The sequence below is a fragment of the Microcebus murinus genome, chromosome 16, assembly GCF_040939455.1.
Source record: "Microcebus murinus isolate Inina chromosome 16, M.murinus_Inina_mat1.0, whole genome shotgun sequence".
In the NCBI taxonomy this organism is placed as follows: domain Eukaryota; kingdom Metazoa; phylum Chordata; class Mammalia; order Primates; family Cheirogaleidae; genus Microcebus; species Microcebus murinus.
The window spans coordinates 10,987,608-11,006,023 of NC_134119.1; the positions used below are offsets into that span (position 1 = coordinate 10,987,608).

At 56.9% G+C, this 18,416-nt stretch overlaps 1 protein-coding gene across 1 annotated transcript in view; it reads left to right on the forward strand.

Moving 5' to 3' along the window:
- The window catches only part of PEDS1 (plasmanylethanolamine desaturase 1), a 25,298-nt gene continuing 6,882 nt past the window's right edge, over positions 1–18,416 (forward strand). The window contains exons 1-2 of the mRNA XM_012766157.3: positions 1–265; positions 8,435–8,554. Of these exons, the coding sequence (XP_012621611.1) occupies positions 142–265; positions 8,435–8,554 (244 nt within the window). The 5' untranslated portion in view covers positions 1–141. The remainder of the gene's footprint in view (positions 266–8,434; positions 8,555–18,416) is intronic.

Genomic DNA, 18,416 nt, shown 5'->3' on the forward strand with positions numbered 1-18,416 from the left:
AGGTCCCCGCCCGCGCCGCTGCCGCGCCCGGCGCCGGGCGGTCATTGGGCGGTGTGATCTCGCCGCGATTCCGCGGCCCTGCCGCCTCCGCCGCCGCCGCCGCCGCCAGCGGAGCGCAGCGGGCTGGCCGGGCGAGTGGCCATGGCGGGCGCCGAGGACGGGCCGGGCCAGCAGCCGGAGCTCGACGAGGACGAGGCGGCGTATTGCCGGCGCTGGGGCGCGCAGCACGCCGGGGCCCGCGAGCTGGCTGCGCTCTACTCGCCAGGTAGGACCTCCGGGCCCCTCCAGGCCTGCAGTCAGCAGCCCGGGCTGCGGACAGCGACCCCGGCTCCCTCGATCGGAGACCCAGCCTCGGGCTCAGATGCGGAACTTCAGCCCTGGCTTCTAACTTGCAAATAACGCCTCCAGCGTCCCCTCCAAACCCAAACCAGAATCCCAGCCCCGAGGTTTCCTGGCTGCAAGACACTCCCCAGCTCAAGAAACTACCATATCAGCTCCATGGGCCACAGGGCTCCCGTTGTATTCCCAGATCCGAATCCTAGCCCCAGGGCACCCTCGACTGCAGAGAGCGCCCCTAGACTTAGGAACCCCCACTCCAGGACCAGGTTCAACCCAAGGCAGCCTCGCAGCTATCAGCACTGCCCCGGGCCTCCTGAAAGTCACACCCCATCCCGAGTTCCACATCCTTGTGCCACCTCTGCGCCCCAGCCAGGGCCCTGGGGTACAAACGGTAACTTCAGCCCCCTAACCTGGAACATCAGTCCATCAGCTCAGGGAGCCCTAACTCAGGGACTCCCAGCTGCAGAGTGCCCCCCCAGACACCCTTCCCCCAAAGCCGCATTCTGGTGATAGCTTCAGTGGCCCCAGACGTCAATCCTCTTCTTCCCCCGTGCCTGGACCCTCCAGTGAGAGCATCAGCCCTCACCCCCTACTCCTGGATCCTCTGAGGTGAGGGGACTGCAAATGTCCCAGTTTAAGCTCCCGCCATGCACAAGCCCCAACTCCAGCCCTTGCCCCTCCCCCACATCCACATACTAGCCCCCTCCGTTAGGACTTGGGGGTGGAGCCCCCAGATCCCCCAGACCACAGCACAACTTGGAGACCCTTGCTCCCGCTCTGCCCCTTTCCCACAGGCCAAAGTCTCTCCCTGGCTTCCTTCTGCTTTGCTCACCAGTCTTGTTCACCAGTCAGGCTCCCACAAGCACCAGCCACCACCCCGTTCCATGTGAGCCCCAGGAATTTCCTTGCCTGGTTACTGGATGGCCTAGTGTCCTCGGGGGTTAAGGAAGTGCCTTCGAGAATGTGGAGTCAGGTGACCCTGCTGCCTCTGTGCCAACATCACACCAAGCTTTGTTTGTCAAACATTCTGACATCTTTCCTTTTGCCTTGGGATAGCCACCGTGCACAGCTCTTGCCTGGGGTGTGCCTAGGGCCGCCCCCACTTGGCTTCCTGCCCTGGCTGGCTTGGTTTGATGACTCTCTGCATAACCTTGGGCCATTCCCTTCCCCTGCATCCTCTGGTTTCTGTGTGTGATTTCTCACATCTGACTTGGGCACCTGGTCCATGCTGCCATGGTTTCTTCAGCCATACCCCAGACACCTGCAGTCCTTGGGTGCAGACCAGGGTTGGCATCCTGACTCTGCTACTTAGCTGTGTGACCTAGACCAAGCTGTTTTCCCTTTCTGAGTCCCAAGTTTCTTCACCTCTAAAATGGGCACAAGGTAAAGTTTATTTGCCCCTTAGTGTTGTTAGGAAGAGGAAATGAGGTCATCTACTTGGTGCAGTACCTGGCATCCAGTAGGTGTGATCCCTCATTTTATGGGTCAGGCCCAGAGAGGTCAAGGTACTTCCCTGAGACCACACAGCCCAGCCAGAGAGAGGCCTCCCTATAGTCTGACTTTGCTGTGAGGCGAGCAGCCTTACCTGTCTGGTTCCCAGACTCCCCACCTGGGAATTGAGGGGAAGGAGTCAAAGGCCTTCTTTGGTGTCCAGCTCTGCTACTTGACTAAACTCTGCCTGCTTTCAACCAGCCCAGGCATTGCCAGGCATTCTGAGCCTCCCCAGGGGCCCACTGTCTCCCCACTCTGTCACGACTGCCACTGCGTATCTGTCCCTTTCTGGTTCCCAGGAGTGCCCCTGGCTCTGCAGAACAGCTGTGGGGAATCCGGGGCTGCTACAGTCTCCTGGTGCCCCAAACCTGCCATCCAGGCTCCTTACCTCCTCCTGACCTGGAGAGGGGAGGAAGGGAGGGCACTTGCTGAACTGGTTTCTCCAAATTCGTTTCAGGAGGCCTGTCTCTGCCTCTGTCTGGCCTGGCTGTATGGCCTTGGGGAAGTACCTTGACCTCTCTGGGCCTGACCTGTAACAGGAGGGATCACACCTAGTACATATTGAGCACTTCTGTTCCAGTCCCTGTTCTGGGCCCTGGGGGTATAGCCATGAACAAGACAGAAAAAATGGAGCTGACATTTTAGTAGGGAGCCAGGCAATAAACTCAGTAAATAAGGGAAATATCTCATATGCCCAATAGTAGCAAGCACTGTGGAACAAATATATAGCAGGAAAGGAGGAAGTGAAATGTTGGGAAAGGGGTGACATTTTAGAGAGGGGCAGTTCAGCTCTCACTGAGCAAGTGACCTGAAAGGAGGACGGGCAAGAGGGAGGAAGCAGGGAGGGAGGCAGCAGGTGCAAAGGCCCTGAGGTGGGAGCGGCCCTGGCATGTTCTAGGAACATCACGGAGGTCTGTGGGCTGCAGCAGAGGGAGCAACGGAAGAGTGGGAGAGATTCCTGGGTTCTAGGAGTTGAATTTTTGAGATTCCTGGGGCCAGAGGTGGTTTGGCGCCGTGACAGTTGACAGGGATAATAATGGCAGTTAAGACAGTTGACGTTTGTTGAGCACTGACTGCGTGCGGGGCATTTTCCTCGCATGCCCGCGTTTCCTCCTCACTGCGCTGTGCGAGGTGCACCCTGACAGTAGCCGCCTTCTACAGAGCGGGAGGCCAGGCGGCTCCCCAGCCCCCACACGCGTGTTCTTCCCGAAGCGTGTCCTGACTGGGATTAGGCCCGAGTCTGCGCCACCAGATGGGAAGGTCAGCGAGGACAGGGACTGCATCTCTTTGGTCTGCCTGGCGTGCCTGGCACTTCCTGAGCACCCAGCCCACCTTGGGAGTTGCAGCCACCGGCCATGGTGATGTGGCGCGTCAGCAGCAGGACCAGAACTGGAACTGGGGGCGGAGGCGCCCTGGGTCTGTGTCTTGCTCCCGCAGTGGGAGTGGGCCAGCAGAGGCAGGTGTGGCAGAGGAGCCGATGTCCCGGGTCAGGGGACAGCGTGCATGCAGGCGATGCCCGGGTGCAGGGCGGGGCCGCTGTATGCAGAGGACAACGAGGGACCAAGGGAGTGGAGAGGGGCGAGGCAGAGAGGTGGCCCTGGTCTGTTCCCGGGGATCCCGAGTGTCCGGCCCAGGAGTAGGGACCCGATCCTGCGGGCCCCGGGAGCCACAGAGGGCCCTACTCCGGGTTTGAGTTTGCAGCAGCGGCCCATCTTGCAGGCGCCAGGGCTTGTGCAGGGCCTGGCGAGCTTGGCAAGGCCTGTCCCAGCTGCACAGACAGGCCGCAGGTGTCCAGCTTGCCAGGACGTGCCAGCCAAAATCTGGCCTTGTGTGCCACTCTCAGGTGTTCCTGAAGGATCCGGCATCCAGCCCTCCCCCCACCCTGCACAACTGTGGATGTCCTGCCCTGGGGGACATGGGGACTCAGTGTGCGGTGAGGGGAAAGGTGGAGTGTCAGGCATGGGTGGGAGTCCTGGGATATAGTCCCAAAGCAGCCAGGGCGTTCAGTGCCCTGGATGGGCCTAACCTGGGACAGAGGCCTGGGCCCCTCGCTGGCCAGGCCCAGTCCTTCCACACCCCGGGCTGAGCTTTGTCTGTCTCTTTGCCAGCCTCCTCTCTGGTCACGCCATTTCGCTTGTCTCTGTCTCCCTCTCTCTCCGTCGCTGTTTCTCATCTTTCCCTGATTCCTGCCCTCTCATCTCTCTTCGCCCCTCTGTCTGTCGTCCTCTTCCCTGGTCTCCACCCTCTCTCTTCATCTTGCCCCCATCTCCTGAGGCTGAGGGTCTCCTGGTGGCCAGAGGCCGTCAGAAGTGGAGGCTATTTGGGGCTTGAGCGGAACAGGAGGAGTCCGGCCTGGGGCCGAGTCCTTGGCTGGGGCCTGCCCTCCCAAAAGCAGCGTGGTGGAGGCCTGGCCCTGGGCCTCCCTCTCTTCCCAGCCCTCCATGCCCACCGCTCGAGCACAGCCCCCTCCCCAGGCCAACAAGCGGTCACTACTGTCACTCAGCCCAGATCGTCAATCTTTGCCAAGCCAGGCCGGCCTGGGAAACAGCCTCAGTGCTCCAGCCAGAGGACAGCTGTGTCCTGAGCACACCCCCACCCCTGGCCTCAGTCTGCCCATCTGCAAAGTGGTATCGTTTAGGCCACCTGACCCCACAGGCCCTGCCACGGTGATGGGCCATACTGTGAATTTGGTGACCCTCAGGTGACTTTGGAAAAGTCACTTCATCATCTCTCTAGGCGTAGTTTTTCCTTCACAGGATGGGACAAATGGTCCCCAGCTCACGGGGGGGGGGGGGGGGGCGCGGAGGGGGTCACTGGGGTCACCCTTAGCACTGTGCCCGACACGTGCTCGGTGCTCAGTGAAGGCCACTCAGTATTGTTTATGTGTTCTTTAGGGATTAGAATTGAGGCACTTGATCTGCAGAAAGGTCCAGGCTCCAGAGGCCAAAGAGAGATGGAATTTAGAAGGAAAAATATTTAAATTCCAGGGACATTCTCCATGGTGTGGGGAGAGAGCTGGGCCGTCTTTGGAATCGGGACAGCCCTGCACACCCCATTTGTGAGTCTGGGATCCAAACCCAGCTCTGAGCCTCAGTGTCCTTATCTGGAAAATGGGATCACACGTTTCCTTCCTTGCGGGACTGAGACTCGAATGAGAGGCTGCCTTGAGCACAAAAACTCAGACGACTACAGGGGCCTGGCCAGGGCTGCCACCAAGGGACGCTCCCCAGTGTGAGGCCATGGGAAGGGGGAGGACCGGCATGAACCAGGAGCTCATGCCCCACTGGACGGGCACAGCCACTACTGCCAGGCCCAGGGTGGCCTGAGCCCTGTGTTCTCAAGGGAAGCAGGAGACTAGGAATTGTACGTGATTTTAAAATTTAGCTTTTTTTTTTAAAACCGAGCAAAACATGCCGAGTGAGGCGGTTTTCGACATCTGTGACGGGGGCCATGCCCTGTCCCCCAGCACGGGATAGGCTTCCAGGGTGTGGGCCATCCTTACTGGAACTGTCATCTGATCATGTCGCTGTCAGCTCTGCCCACTTGCTGACCTGCATGCCGACAGGGAGGAGTCACCTGTCCTTTACTCCCTCTGCCTCTCCTCGCCCCCCCAGCCCGCTCCCGCGGGGCTCCCTGCTTCTGAGCCCCGGGCCGGCCACAGACGGGAACTGGAGACGGGGCCCTGCTGGGTCCCACGTGGTGATCCCCGGCAGGCCCTGCTGGGTCAGAGGGGCCCTTGCCTAAGAACAAGGATGAGGGGCGCTGGGCCTGCTGCGGCTGCGGCGTGACCTCTCTCGGGGTCCTTGTCTCTTCTGGGCCTCAATGTCCTTTTCTGTAAAGAGGGACCAAGGGGTCATGGCTCTGGCATATCCCTTCCTGCTTCTGAGCCGTGGTCTTTTCACGAGGCGAGGGGAGGGCAGCCATCCTGGTTCTGGTCCAGGGTGGGTGGGGAGCAGTGCGCTGTTGTGTGACCGGGACAAGTTCCTCCTCCTTCCTGAGCCTCAGTTTCCCCGCCAGGACAAATGGGGAGCCCTGTACTTCCATCCCAAGGCACGTCAGTAAGGGGCACCTGGAGACAAAGCCTTGGAGTTGGCCTTTAGGACTGTGGCTGGGAATTTGCTCGTCGCACAAGCATTTATTGAGTACCAACCGAGGCCCGGGCCCTGGTGAGTGACCAGACTCGGTTCTGGCCTCCCGAGTTCACATTCGGGCAGGGAAGACAAACGGATGCAGGCCACGGTCCTGAGTGATGGGCCCATGCTGGGGAAGCACAGGGTCAGCGGAGGCATCATGGATGGCTTCTTGGAGGCGGAGGTTTCCAGGCCGAGATGTGCAGGAGCCATGTCAGACCAGCCAGCTGCAGAGGGGAAGAAGGGAACAGTGTGCTCGAAGCCCTGAAGAGAAGAGAAGGCAGATGCAGGAGGAGGCCCCTTACCCGCTCTGGCCCTGTCTCCTTGGCTAGTCCCTCACTGGGTCCCATTTGGTCCATTACCTAGCAGGCCTGGGCTCCTGACACAGATGTCGCCAGGGCAATGGGGTGGTGGCGAGTAGAGCAAGGGACCAGGGGCAGCAGGAGAGAGCAGAATGGGGTGAGGGCAGGGTCTTAGGTGCCCACCCAGGCCACAGAATCCTGGTCTGTAGGGGACTAGCCTGGGTGCCCGTGGGCTACTTGCTGAACCACTCTGACCCTCAGTTTTGTCATCTGCAAAAGGACATCATCACCTTGGCAGGTGCCTGACACATAGTAACTGCTTGATGGATGTTAAACACTAATGATAAAATTGTTGTCATTGAAGTTTTCTGTGCCTGTGGGAGCAGCTGCCTAGGGCATACCCAGGAGCCTAGTCACACGTTCTGTGTCGCTCAGATGGTGTTTTTATATCCTTTTATTTTTTTTAATTTTAATTTACTTTTATTTTTTGAAACAGAGTCTTGCTTTGTTGCCCAGGCTAGAGTGAGTGCCGTGGCATCAGCCTAGCTCACAGCAACCTCAAACTCCTGGGCTCAAGCAATCCTCCTGCCTCAGCCTCCCGAGTAGCTGGGACTACAGGCATGCGCCACCATGCTCGGCTAATTTTTTTTTTTTTGTATATATATTTTTAGTTGGTCAATTAATTTCTTTCTATTTTTAGTAGAGACGGGATCTCCCTCAGGCTGGTTTCAAACTCCTGACCTTGAGCAATCTATTGCCTTGGCCTCCCAGAGTGCTAAGAGCCACCACGCCTGGTGTTAATTTAAAATTAAAAGAAAAAGTTTTGATAGTGCTTGCAAAGGCAGTAGTGAAAGGGCAGTCTCAACTATGTAGATTTATTTATTTATTTATTTGAGACAGAGTCTCACTCTTTGGCCCGGGCTAGAGTGCCGTGGTGTCAGCCTAGCTCACAGCAACCTCAGACTCCTGGGCTCAAGCAATCTTCCTGCCTCAGCCTCCCGGGTAGCTGGGACTACAGGCATGCGCCACCAGGCCTGGCTAATTTTTTCTATTTATTTTTAGTTGGCCAATTAATTTCTTTCTATTTTTAGTAGAGACAGGGTCTCACTCTTATTCAGGCTGGTTTTGAACTCCTGACCTTGGGCGATCCTCCTGCCTCGGCCTCCCAGAGTGCTAGAATTACAGGTGTGAGCCACCACACCCAGCCACAACTATGTAGATCTTTAAAAAAATATTTTCTTGCATAAATGGTCACTGTATGGAACTTTGCATTTTGCACGAACCTGTTAATCATGGGCATCTCCTGGTATGCACACGTAGACGTCTGCCCGGGCTTTGTCCTACCTGCAGAGATGCCTTAATTTGGCCAGTCCCCAGGTGATGGACACTCAGGTTATTCCCGTGTGAATCGGCTTGTCCGTGCGCACGTGCCTGTTAAAAATACGTGGCTCTCTTAGCTTTGTTACCTGGAAAAGAAAAATAGGTGGCAACGTTTAAATAGGAGAGTTTGCACTCAAAACCTGATGTCTGGCTCCTCCTGAGATTCAGACGCTCTGGCCTCCCTGGCCCACACTCCCGCCTTGCACAGTCTGACCCATGGCAGCCCCCTGCTAGGAGCCCCGCTGCCCCCAGGGCCCTGTTTGTCCTGACGCGATGCCTGGAGTCTGCTTGATGGAGGTCAGGCAGGGTCTGAGCCTCCGGGATTAACGGCTGTTTATAGATCTCTACCCTCAAATGATTACCTGCAGAAGGGGATTGGTGATGCCATGAAGATTCCAGTTTTTTAAAAAGAAGCTTATTAAAGTTCCCTCAGGTGTCTCCAGAGAGAACGCAGATGGGCCTGGGAGACCAGAGTTCTGGTCCCGTCTGCCAAAGAACTGGTCTATACGGGGCCAGCCTCATGGGCATGGGACCTGGCCACATCGGCCTGCTCTCTGAAGGGTCCCACGCTCCGTTTAAGGCATCCACCCTTGACTGTATGACCTTGGGCAGGCCTTTCCCCTTCTCTGGGCCGCAGCGATGTGATCTGTGAAATGGGCAGGTTGTGGTTAGCCCTGCAGGTAGACTTGCAGAACACAGTTGAGAGCCCCATGGGGTCCCAGCTCTGCCTGGCGTTGGTCCCCCGGCCTTTTCCACCCGCCCACACTCACCTCTCCCCTCTGCTCCCTGCAGGCAAGCGCTTCCAGGAGTGGTGCTGCGTGGTCCTGTGCTTCAGCCTCATGGCCCACAACTCGGTCCACCTCCTGCTGCTGGCCCGCTGGGAGCACACGCCCCTCGTCATCCTGGGTGTTGGTGAGTGCTTGAGGCTTCGATGCCTGCCTCAGTTTCCCCGGCGGGGCAGGGACCTACCCAGTGACTCACACGAGTGCGTGTGCTCGGGGGTGGTCTCCTGTGTGTGGGTACGTGCTGTGGGAGCCCTGCCTCCCCATCTCGGTCAGTGCCACCTCCCTGTGTCCTGTCACTTGGGCCCCAAACCTGGATATCATGCCCGGTCCCTCTCTTTTTCTCACCTTCCGCATCCAATCATCAGCAAATGCTGTCGGCTCTACTTTCAAAATGTGTGCAGGGTCCAGCCACTACTCCCTGCCTCCACTGTCCCCACCTTGTGCAACCACCAGCTTCTCCGGCTTGACCGTTTCAGGGACCTGCTCCCTGCTCTGCCTGCCTCCCCCGGGGCCCCCACCATTCTGTCTCCACACACGGCCAGAGGGACGCTGTCAGATCACACGGCTGCCCTGCTCTGAGCTGCCCGCTGAGAGTAAGCAGCCACTCCGCAGGCGTCCTGTGGGCCCTCAATCCACTCTGCTCCTGCCACCTGGCCTGGCTGTGCCCCACCACGCCCTGACACACGCCTACCTCAGGCCCTTTGCATGGGCTCTTCCCTGGGCCGGGAACTCTTCTCTCGGACACCTACGCGATTTACTCCCTCACCCAGGTCTCTGCTCAAAGGAGGCCCTCCCTGACTGCCCCTCAAAGGGAGCAGCCCTGGCCAGGTGCGATGCACGCCTGTAATCCTAGCACTCTGGGATGCCGAGGCAGGAGGATCGCTTGAGTCCAGGAGTTTGAGACCAGCCTGAGCAAGAGTGAGACCCTGTCTCTACTAAGAATAGAAAAATTAGCTGGACATTGTAGCACATGCCTGTAGTCCCAGCTACCTAGGAGGCTGAGGCAGGAGGATCGCTTGAGCCCGGGAGTTTGAGGTTGCTGTGAGCTAAGCTGCTGCTACTGCACTCTACCCCGGGCAACAGAGTGAGACTGTGTCTCAAAAAAACCAGAAATAGCAGCCTTGTCACACACTATTCCCCTCAACAGTTACACTATTGTATTTCTTTGTTTATCATCTATCTCCCCCCACTCAAATGTCAGCTCCCTGAGAGCAGAGATTTCTGTTTCATTCACATAGCCAGTACTCAATATTTACTGAGTCAGTGAATGAATGAATGAATGAATGAATGAATGAGCAAACTGCAGTTTATTACTATCTCCTGGGTGTCGGTCCTTACCTATCCACAGCCTGGGAGGTGGATGCTAAGGTTGTCATCATTTTCCAGATGAGGGAACCGAGGGTCAGAGAAGGGACCAGCTGAGAGTCACACCTCAAGCCAAAGCCACAACATAATTCTTAAGACAGCGTCTCCACCCCAGCCCCAGATGCCTCGGTTTCCTTCCTCTCCACCCACCACGGCTCCCCTCTTCCCTCTGACTTGGGCACTCATCCCCTCCCTGTCCTGGGCTCCTAGGCTGAGGGGGCAGCTGTGCCCTTGGTCCCTCATGTCCCTCATGGTCCTCCCTGAAGGTTCAGCTCCCACAATCTCATTACAAGCATCCGGCTGCCTAAGCCAATAGTGCCCAGGCCAGCCAATTGAGCCATCTGGGTCTGGCTGGGGTGGGCATGTGCTGGGGGGCCGGACCAGCTGGAGGCGAAAGAGTCTCGCCTGTCCAGTGCGGGAAGTCCGGGCCGCGTCCCCAGGAGCCAGGCATAGCCCCGCCAGGCATGGGAGGGACCTGCACCCCCAGCCCCTCTGCCTTGGAGTAAGTACCACATTGAAGGGCAGGAATGGCGTCAGTCTGAGCCTCAAAGCCTCGTCTGGGGATGGTTTCGAGCAGGCCCCTAATCCATTTCAATAGCTACCCTGATTTGGGTTCAAGTCCCGCTCCACCACCTCCTGGCTCGGTGGCCTCGGGCAAGTGTCACTGCATCTCTGAGCCTCATTTTGTGCATGTGTAAAATGAACCCGCTGGCAGTACCACCTCCTGCGGTTGTCGTGAGGGCGAAATGCAGGCGTGCACAGGTGCGGAGAGGCGCTGCCCACCAGACCACTGGCCAAGACTCGCACCTCGGCCTTGCTGGTCATTTAACAGTGAATGTTTTGTGAGCACCTACTATGCGCCACGCCCCGCGCTGGGCACTCTTCCCGTTTGTGACAACCTAGTGAGGAGGTTCTGATCCCCATCCTCTGAGACACCAAGTGACTTGCCCACTGGCCCACACCCAGGCAGCAGCAAAGTCTAGAATCAAAAGTCCAGAGCTGCCCGTCTCTCAGATCACATACTCCACCGCCAGGGCCGTGCAGCCTCCAGTGAGCACCGGGAGGAGAGGGTGTTCTAGGCAGCAGGCCAGCTTGGGCAGAGGATCGGCAGGATCAGAGCCAGGTGTGTGCTGTGCAAGCTGGCAGGGTGGGCATCCCGGGTGGGTCCTTCTGGTTGGAACCTGAGCTTCCAGCCACGGCCCAGCACATCTCTGGCTGCCAAGTCACCAAATGTGCCAGCTGCCCCATCACACACCTTTGCCCCTGGGCTGATAACAGGAGACAATCCCCTGATAGTGGTGTTTGCACAGTCTCTAATCAATTTAAATAGTAGCTCTGATTTGAGTGTTAACATGAAGGCAGTGAGGGCACCGTGCCAGCCTGCAGAGCCTGCCTCCCACTCCTCACTGTCTCCCCAGAGGTCCCAGTGTCCCAGGCAAGCCCTGACATCAGGGAAGGCAGGAGCATGAAAGGGTGTCTAGTTAATAAACACACACACACGACTTACCCCTGGGAAGCAAAACCAAGATAAGGGAATAGGCAAGGAAGCCTCTCCAAAAAGATGGCATTTGTGCGGAGACCCAAAGGACATGGGCCAAGGGACCATGGAGATATCTTGGGGAGAGGTATTCCAAGCAGTGGAAACAGCAAGTGCAAAGGCCCTGGGGCTGGTGTGTGCCCGTGTGTTTGGGGACTGGAAAGGAGGTCAGCATGGCTGGAGAAAATTGCTCACAGTAAAGGGGTGGTGGCAGCTGCGAGGCAGTGGGCCGATGCTGTAGGGCCTGAGGGCCGTGGGCTGCGAGGGAGGCTGTGGAAAGCCACTGGTGAGTTCCCCACAGGGAACTGACATCATCTGATGCCACAGGGCGGGTGGCCGGGGGTGGAGAGGCCAGGAAGGAGGCGCCCACAGGGGTCCAGCTGCACAGAGAGGGTGGCCCGACCCGGCGGGGGGGGGGGGGTGGCGATGAGTTGTCCCAACCCGGGTGAGCTGCCAGGACGTGCTCCCGGGTTGGCTGTGGGAACGAGAGACGGGGAAGAATCCGCCCAGCTCCCAGCAACGGGAGGGACGAGGCCCCAGGTGCCGGCAGGAGGTCGGAAGCCCCGGGTCATCCGTTAGAGATGGCGTTGAAGCCCAGAGGCTGGAGTGGCGCCTTGGGGACTTGCTCGAGGGGGGCGGGATGAGAGCCTCCCCCAGAGCCAGGAGGGCTGCTAAGGCCGAGAGGAGACCGGGTTTCCAGGGGCTGGGGGCCAGCCACGGAGCGGACTGGCAAGACAAAGGACCCACCGGCTTTGGCCACAGGGAGGCCGCTGGTGACCTTGACAAGGACAAGTCCCGAATGGCCGGGAGAGCAGATGAGCGACCGAGGCGCCCGCGCTGTCTGTTCCACTCTGGCCGCTGGGCAGCCCACGGAGGGGAGGGGTCCGGGCAGGGGACACCGTGAGTCAGAGTTCTCTCGCCAGGTCTGAGAAGCCATGCGGCCTCGGGCCCCGGGCGCCGGGCAGGTGGGAGCGGAGAGTCTGGATTGGACAGGATGTGGACCCAGGCGGTCTGTGAGCAAGGACAGCCCGGCCTCACCGCAGCGGGCTGCTCCGCGTCTCTCCTCCTCCACACCAGGCCTTTGAGGGGCAGGGGCGACGAAGTTCCTGCTGGGTGACCTGTGGCGAACTGGGGGCCCCACAGAGGGCCCAGGGACTGCCTCAAGGTCACCGGTGAGTCAGGGTAGCCTGGAGTGAGTCACCCCCAGCCCCTTCCTCAGCCCAGTGCCATGCAGGGAGGGGCGGTACCCAGCCCGAAGCTGCCCCCGGGGACAGCCGGCTGCCAGCCCCCCCCAGAGCTGGGACAAAGAGGCTTCTGTGTGCCTGTCTGCCACCCCTGCCCCCATTAAAGGGGCCTCAGCGGCTGGGCTTGGTGCTCCAGGAACAGCCGCCGCAGAGGCCTAGGGACCACGGAGCCACGGAGCCAGGGGGGGTGCTCCTCCCCCAAATACTCCCTGACCCCTACCCCGGGCACACGGCCCTCCCCACTCGCTCAGCAGCCCACAGAGGCCAGGCGCCGGTCATTTGACAGAGGGCAGCCTCATTTGACAGAGGACAGCCGCCAGTGGGAGCCCCGGGGGTGGGGCTGCTAAGCTCTTCACCTGCAGCCCATTTTATCCGCTATCCCAGTTGAGGGCGCTAAGTCCTATTGATATCCCCCTCCCCTGACCTGGCTGTGAAGGCTCAGCCACCTAAGGTCACATCTGCCTGACTGGCCCCAGCAATGGTCTGCGGCGACTCACCAGCTATCCTGACTAGCACCTGCCTCTGAGTGACCCCGGGCAGGCCTGACCCTCCTCTGGAAAGTCGGGATGGGGTGGAGCCTGTCACCGCGGCATGAAGTGAGATAACACCCTGTATGAACATAGGCTTGATTTTTTTAGAACAGTTGTAAAGTCACAGAAAAATTGAGCAGCTAGGACAGAGAGTTCCCACGTACCCCCTGCACCCAGCTTCCTCTTTTATTAACACCTTCCTGCTCTCCTTATTTGGTACGTTTGTTACAAGGCCCGCACCGATGGGGATACATCAGTATGAGCTAAAGTCCTGAGTTGATTCAGATGTCCCCAGTTTTTACCTAATGTCCTTCTGTTCCAAGACCCCGTCCAGGATGTCACATTACGCTTAGGTGTCCTGTCTCTTTAGCACCTCTTGTCTGTGACAGTTTCTTACTCTTTCCTTGTTTGCAATGACCTTGACAGTTCTAGCGAGAAGTGCTGGTCGGGTGTCTCTAGGCTGCCCCTCTATGAGGATTCCTCTGGTGTTTTTCCTATGTGTGGACCGGGTTTATGGGTTTGGGGAGGAAGAGCTGAGGGGTGCAGTGCCATTTTCCTTGCATGGTAGTGGAAGTACACCCTGTCAACATGACTGGTCGCTGTGCTGTTGACTTTGATCACCTGGCTGAGCTGGCTCACGTCAGGCTCCTCACCGTAAAGTGACTCCGCCCCTCCCTGGCTGTGCTGGCTTTGCACGGAAGTCAGTGTGCACAGTCCACACTCAGGAACAGGACGGAATGTCCTTTCACCACTCCTGATGAAGCAATAGGTACACGGTGTTGGCCATATTTTTTCTAATCCAGTGTTGTTTTTATTATCGTCATCCTTCCTGTTATCTGTGAGGATTATGTCTTTAGGATGATTAAGGAGATAAGATATGGCCCAGGCCGGTCTTGCTACAGTTTAGGCAAGGGATTAAAGGAGATAAAGCATTTAAGATGCTGGCACAGGTGGATGTTTCAACTTCATGTAAAACAAAAAAGAAAAAAAAAAAAAAAAAAAAGATGCTGGCACAGGGCCTGGTACCTGTAAATACTCAATAAATATCAGGTTAAAAAAAAAAAGTAGGCCGGGCGTGGTGGCTCACACCTGTAATCCTAGCACTCTGGGAGGCCGAAGTGGGTGGATTGCTCGAGGTCAGGAGTTCAAAACCAGCCTGAGCAACAGTGAGACCCTATCTCTACTATAAATAGAAAGAAATTAATTGGCCAACTAATATATGTAGAAAAAATTAGCTGCCTGTAATACCAGCTACTCAGGAGGCTGAGGCAGCAGGATCCCTTGAGCCCAGGAGTTGGAGGTTGCTGTGAGCCAGGCTGACGCCACTGCACTCACTCTAGCCTGGGCGACAAAGTGAGACTCAAAAAAAAAAAAAAAAGTAGCTGACATCTTTACCCAGAGGAAAAGAGGGCAAATGTCTACACACGGACTTTCACATGGTTGTTCCCCGCGGCGTCATTCATAACAGCCCTAGACGGGAAACAACCCCAATGTCCAGAGACAGCCAGATGGATGAATGCGTCCTGGTACATCCCACTGATGGAACACTACTCAGCAATCAAAAGGATGAACTGGTACCCATGACTCCATGGATGACTCTAGAAGCATTCCACTAGCAAAGGAAGCCAGACCCCAAAGAGCACATAGCTTATAAATCCATTTATTTGAAGTTCTAGAATAGGCAAAACCAATCTATACTGATGGGAAGCAGGTCTGTGGTTGCATGGACCAGGGGAGGGGGATGATAGAGGAGTGCAGGGGAGCCTGCTGGGGGGCTAGACATATTCCGTATCAGCCCTTAGCACACTAGGGCCTGAGAACCAAAAATACTTGTGAACAAAGTATTAGGGGAATGCTGCCACTCCCATTTGTTGCATTTTTGTTTTTGTTTTTAGAGACAGGGTCTTACTATGTTGCCCAGGGTGCTGGAGTGCAGAGCACAGCCGCATGATAATAGCTCACTGTAGCCTTGAATGCCTGGGCTCAAGGGATCCTCCCTCCTCAGTCTCCCAAGTAACTAGGACTATAGGCACACACCACCACGGTTGGCTAATTTTTTAAATTTTTTGTAGAGATGGGTCTCACTATGTTGCCCAGGCTGGTCTCGAACTCTTGGCCTCAAGCAATCCTCCTGCCTCGGCCTCCGTTAGTGCTGGGATTACAGGCCTGAGCCACTACCTGTCCCCCATTTGTTTTGTTTTTGTTTTTTGTTTTTTTTTTTTAGAGACAGAGTCTCACTTTGTTGCCCAGGCTAGAGTGAGTGCCATGGCGTCAGCCTAGCTCACAGCAACCTCAAACTCCTGGGCTCAAGCGATTTTCCTGCCTCAGCCTCCCAAGTAGCTGGGACTACAGGCATGTGCCACCATGCCTGGCTAATTTTTTTTATGTGTATATTAGTTGGCCAATTAATTTCTTTCTATTTATAGTAGAGACAGGGTCTCGCTCTTGCTCAGGCTGGTTTCGAACTCCTGACCTCCAGCAATCTGCCTGCCTTGGCCTCCCAGAGTGCTAGGATTACAGGCGTGAGCCACCGCGCCCTGCCCCCCCATTTGTTGTTGATACCCACTTTCATACTACAACAGCAGAGTTGAGTAGTTACAGCAGAGACTGCATGACCTGCAAAGCCCAAAATATTTACTATCTGGCTCTTTAAAGAAAGTTTGCCAACCCCTTATATTCTATTTAGGTTCAGAATCTCTGTCTTGACCTGAGAGATGGCCAGACAGGTGTGTCCATATGTAACAAGGCCGGGCCCTTTTCTGTATGCAGGTTAGACTCACTGATAAAATGAGCCAAGGTTCGGGGAGGGGAAGGGGCTTGCCACATTCTCACCAGGAGCCCAGAACTCGGGGAACAAGGGACCTAGACTATGAATCCCTGCAAGGCCACACCCCTTGGCATCCAGTCTCCTCTCGTGTATACCTCTCTCTCACATAAAGACAGCATTTGGAGGTGTCATTAGAGTTACTGGGACAGGGCCGCTGCAGATACCTCAGCTGACCTCATTATACGAGTGAAGATGCTGAGGCTCAGGTGGCAAGGGGCTCACCTGGGGTCACACAGCAACATGGTGGGGAGAGATGAGGCCCTTGGTGCTTGGCTTGATCTAGCTCTGCCATAGCTCTGGGCCACATGGCCTCTCCTCCCTCTTGGTAGACAGAGGCAGTGCATACACAGCATGCAATGGTATGCAGTAGGAGCACAAATAATGCCCCGGACCTACTGCAGTGCAGGTTCAGGGCATGAGGGGGAGCTGGTTGGGGAAGCGGGTAGGCGGGCCTCTTCCCACCCCACAGCTGCCACTGCAAAGCCACATGGCCAGCGGACGGTGGTTAGACTCCTCTGAGCCTCTTATCTCATCCAAGAAGTGAGGACAATAAATGTGGCCATGTCAGGTGGTGACAAGTACCATGAAAGAAATAAAGCAGGGAGATGTGACCAATAGAGCCTGGCTGGGAGGGTGACTTTAGCCAGGGAGTTTGGGTGACCTGTGCTCTGAGTGAGAAGGCTGAGATGGAGCCAGCTGGGGGGTTGCGGGGCGAGGGTGGGGCGAGGGTGGGGAGCCGAGAGTGCGGGAGGTTCTGCCTCCCTCAGCGTCTGCCCACCCCGGCCCCGCCCTCAGCCTGGGTCCACCTCCTTGCATCCCCTCTGGGGCAGGGCCGCCCAGCCAGCCACCATGCAGTGACAACCTGTAGCCTGTCCTTTGGCTTCCGTGTGCCAGGAGGTACAGCTGCTACGGCCCCCACCTGCCCTTCTGCCCTTACCACCAGGAAGGCGCAGGTGCCCGCATGAAGCCGGAAAGTGCATTCCACGGCTGCCCCTGCGCTCGGGCGTGGCCAGCAGAACTGCCCGTCCACAGTGACCCGCGTGCTCACTCTTCTCCTCAGTCGCAAGTCCTCTCCAGGGAGGTGTCCAGGGGCTTTTCCACAGCCTCCACAGTGCCCCAAGGCCCTGGTCCCCTGTCACCAAGGGGCTGAAGGCCCCAGCAGAACTCAGAACCTGGGCCTTGGACACCAGTTCAACAGAGAAACTGAGTCTGGGGAGGGGCAGGGAAGGGGTCTGCTGCGTGAGTCCTCACTCACACTGCCCTCATCCCCTGCTGCGTTTTATAGCAGCCGCCCCCCACCCCACCCGTCATCCTTCCCGGTAGATGAGAGCTCAGCGTCTGGCCCTGGAGCCTGGCGCACAGTAGGTGCTCACAGAATGCTGCCTGGTCGATGACGTGACTAGCAACAGTATCACGTACAGAGGGCTCACTATGCGCCAGGCCTTTGGGGCTTTACTGAGTTCCCGTTAGGGGACAGGAACCGGATTCAGGCTCCAGCGAGGAGCCGAAAGCTCCGGCCCCTGTGGCTGGCGTCGTGTGGTGGCAGACGATAAACCGCCAGAGAGGAGCCAGAGCCGCTGAGTGCCCGGAGAAGAGTAAAGACCGGAGACAGGAAATGCTGGAAGATGAGGCGGCTACAGTTTTAGATCAGGCGTCCAGGGAGGACATTTGCGTAAAGACCTAAAGGAGGAAAGAGTGAGCCGCGTAGAATCTTGAGAAAGAATGTTCCAGGCAAAGGGAATAGCAAACGCAAAGACCCAGAGGCACGGAAGTGTTTGCCAGGGAAAGAGGGTGAGCCAGCAGTGCTGGGCTGCAGCGAGTGAGGGAGGCAGCACTGGGGTGGTTTCTTGGGCAGATTGCTGGCCACTTGACCTCAGTTTCCCCATGTATACAATGGTGGTGGTACATCCTGCTGTTAAGAGGTACATCCTGGCTGGGCACTGTGGCTCACGCCTGTAATTCTAGCACTCTGGGAGGCCTAGGCAGGCGAATCGTTCAAGGTCAGGAGTTCGAAACCAGCCTGAGCAAGAGTGAGACCCTGACTTTACTAAAAATAGAAAATTAATTGAATAACTAAAAATATATAGAAAAATTAGCTGGGCATGGTGGTGCATGCGTGTAGTCCCAGCTACTCTCGAGGCTGAGGCAGAAGGATCGCTTGAGCCCAGGAGTTTGAGGTTGCTGCGAGCTAGGCTGATGCCATGGCACTCTAGCCCAGGCCAACAGAGTGAGATTCTGTCTCACAAAAAAAAAAAAAAAAGAGGTACATTCTGTGCCGCTTGTCACGTGTATGACCTCAGCCCAGTCACTTCTCTCTAAGCCTCAGTTTATACCTCTGCAAAGTGGGAATAAAAATGCTACCAACTTCTAACAGACAGTGAGAATGCACAGAGATCTAGCATGTAAAGCAGTCATGCCTGGCTTTGAAAAAATGCTCAATAAATGGTGCCCATTATGTTTTTGTTAGTCATCATCATTCCCGTCTT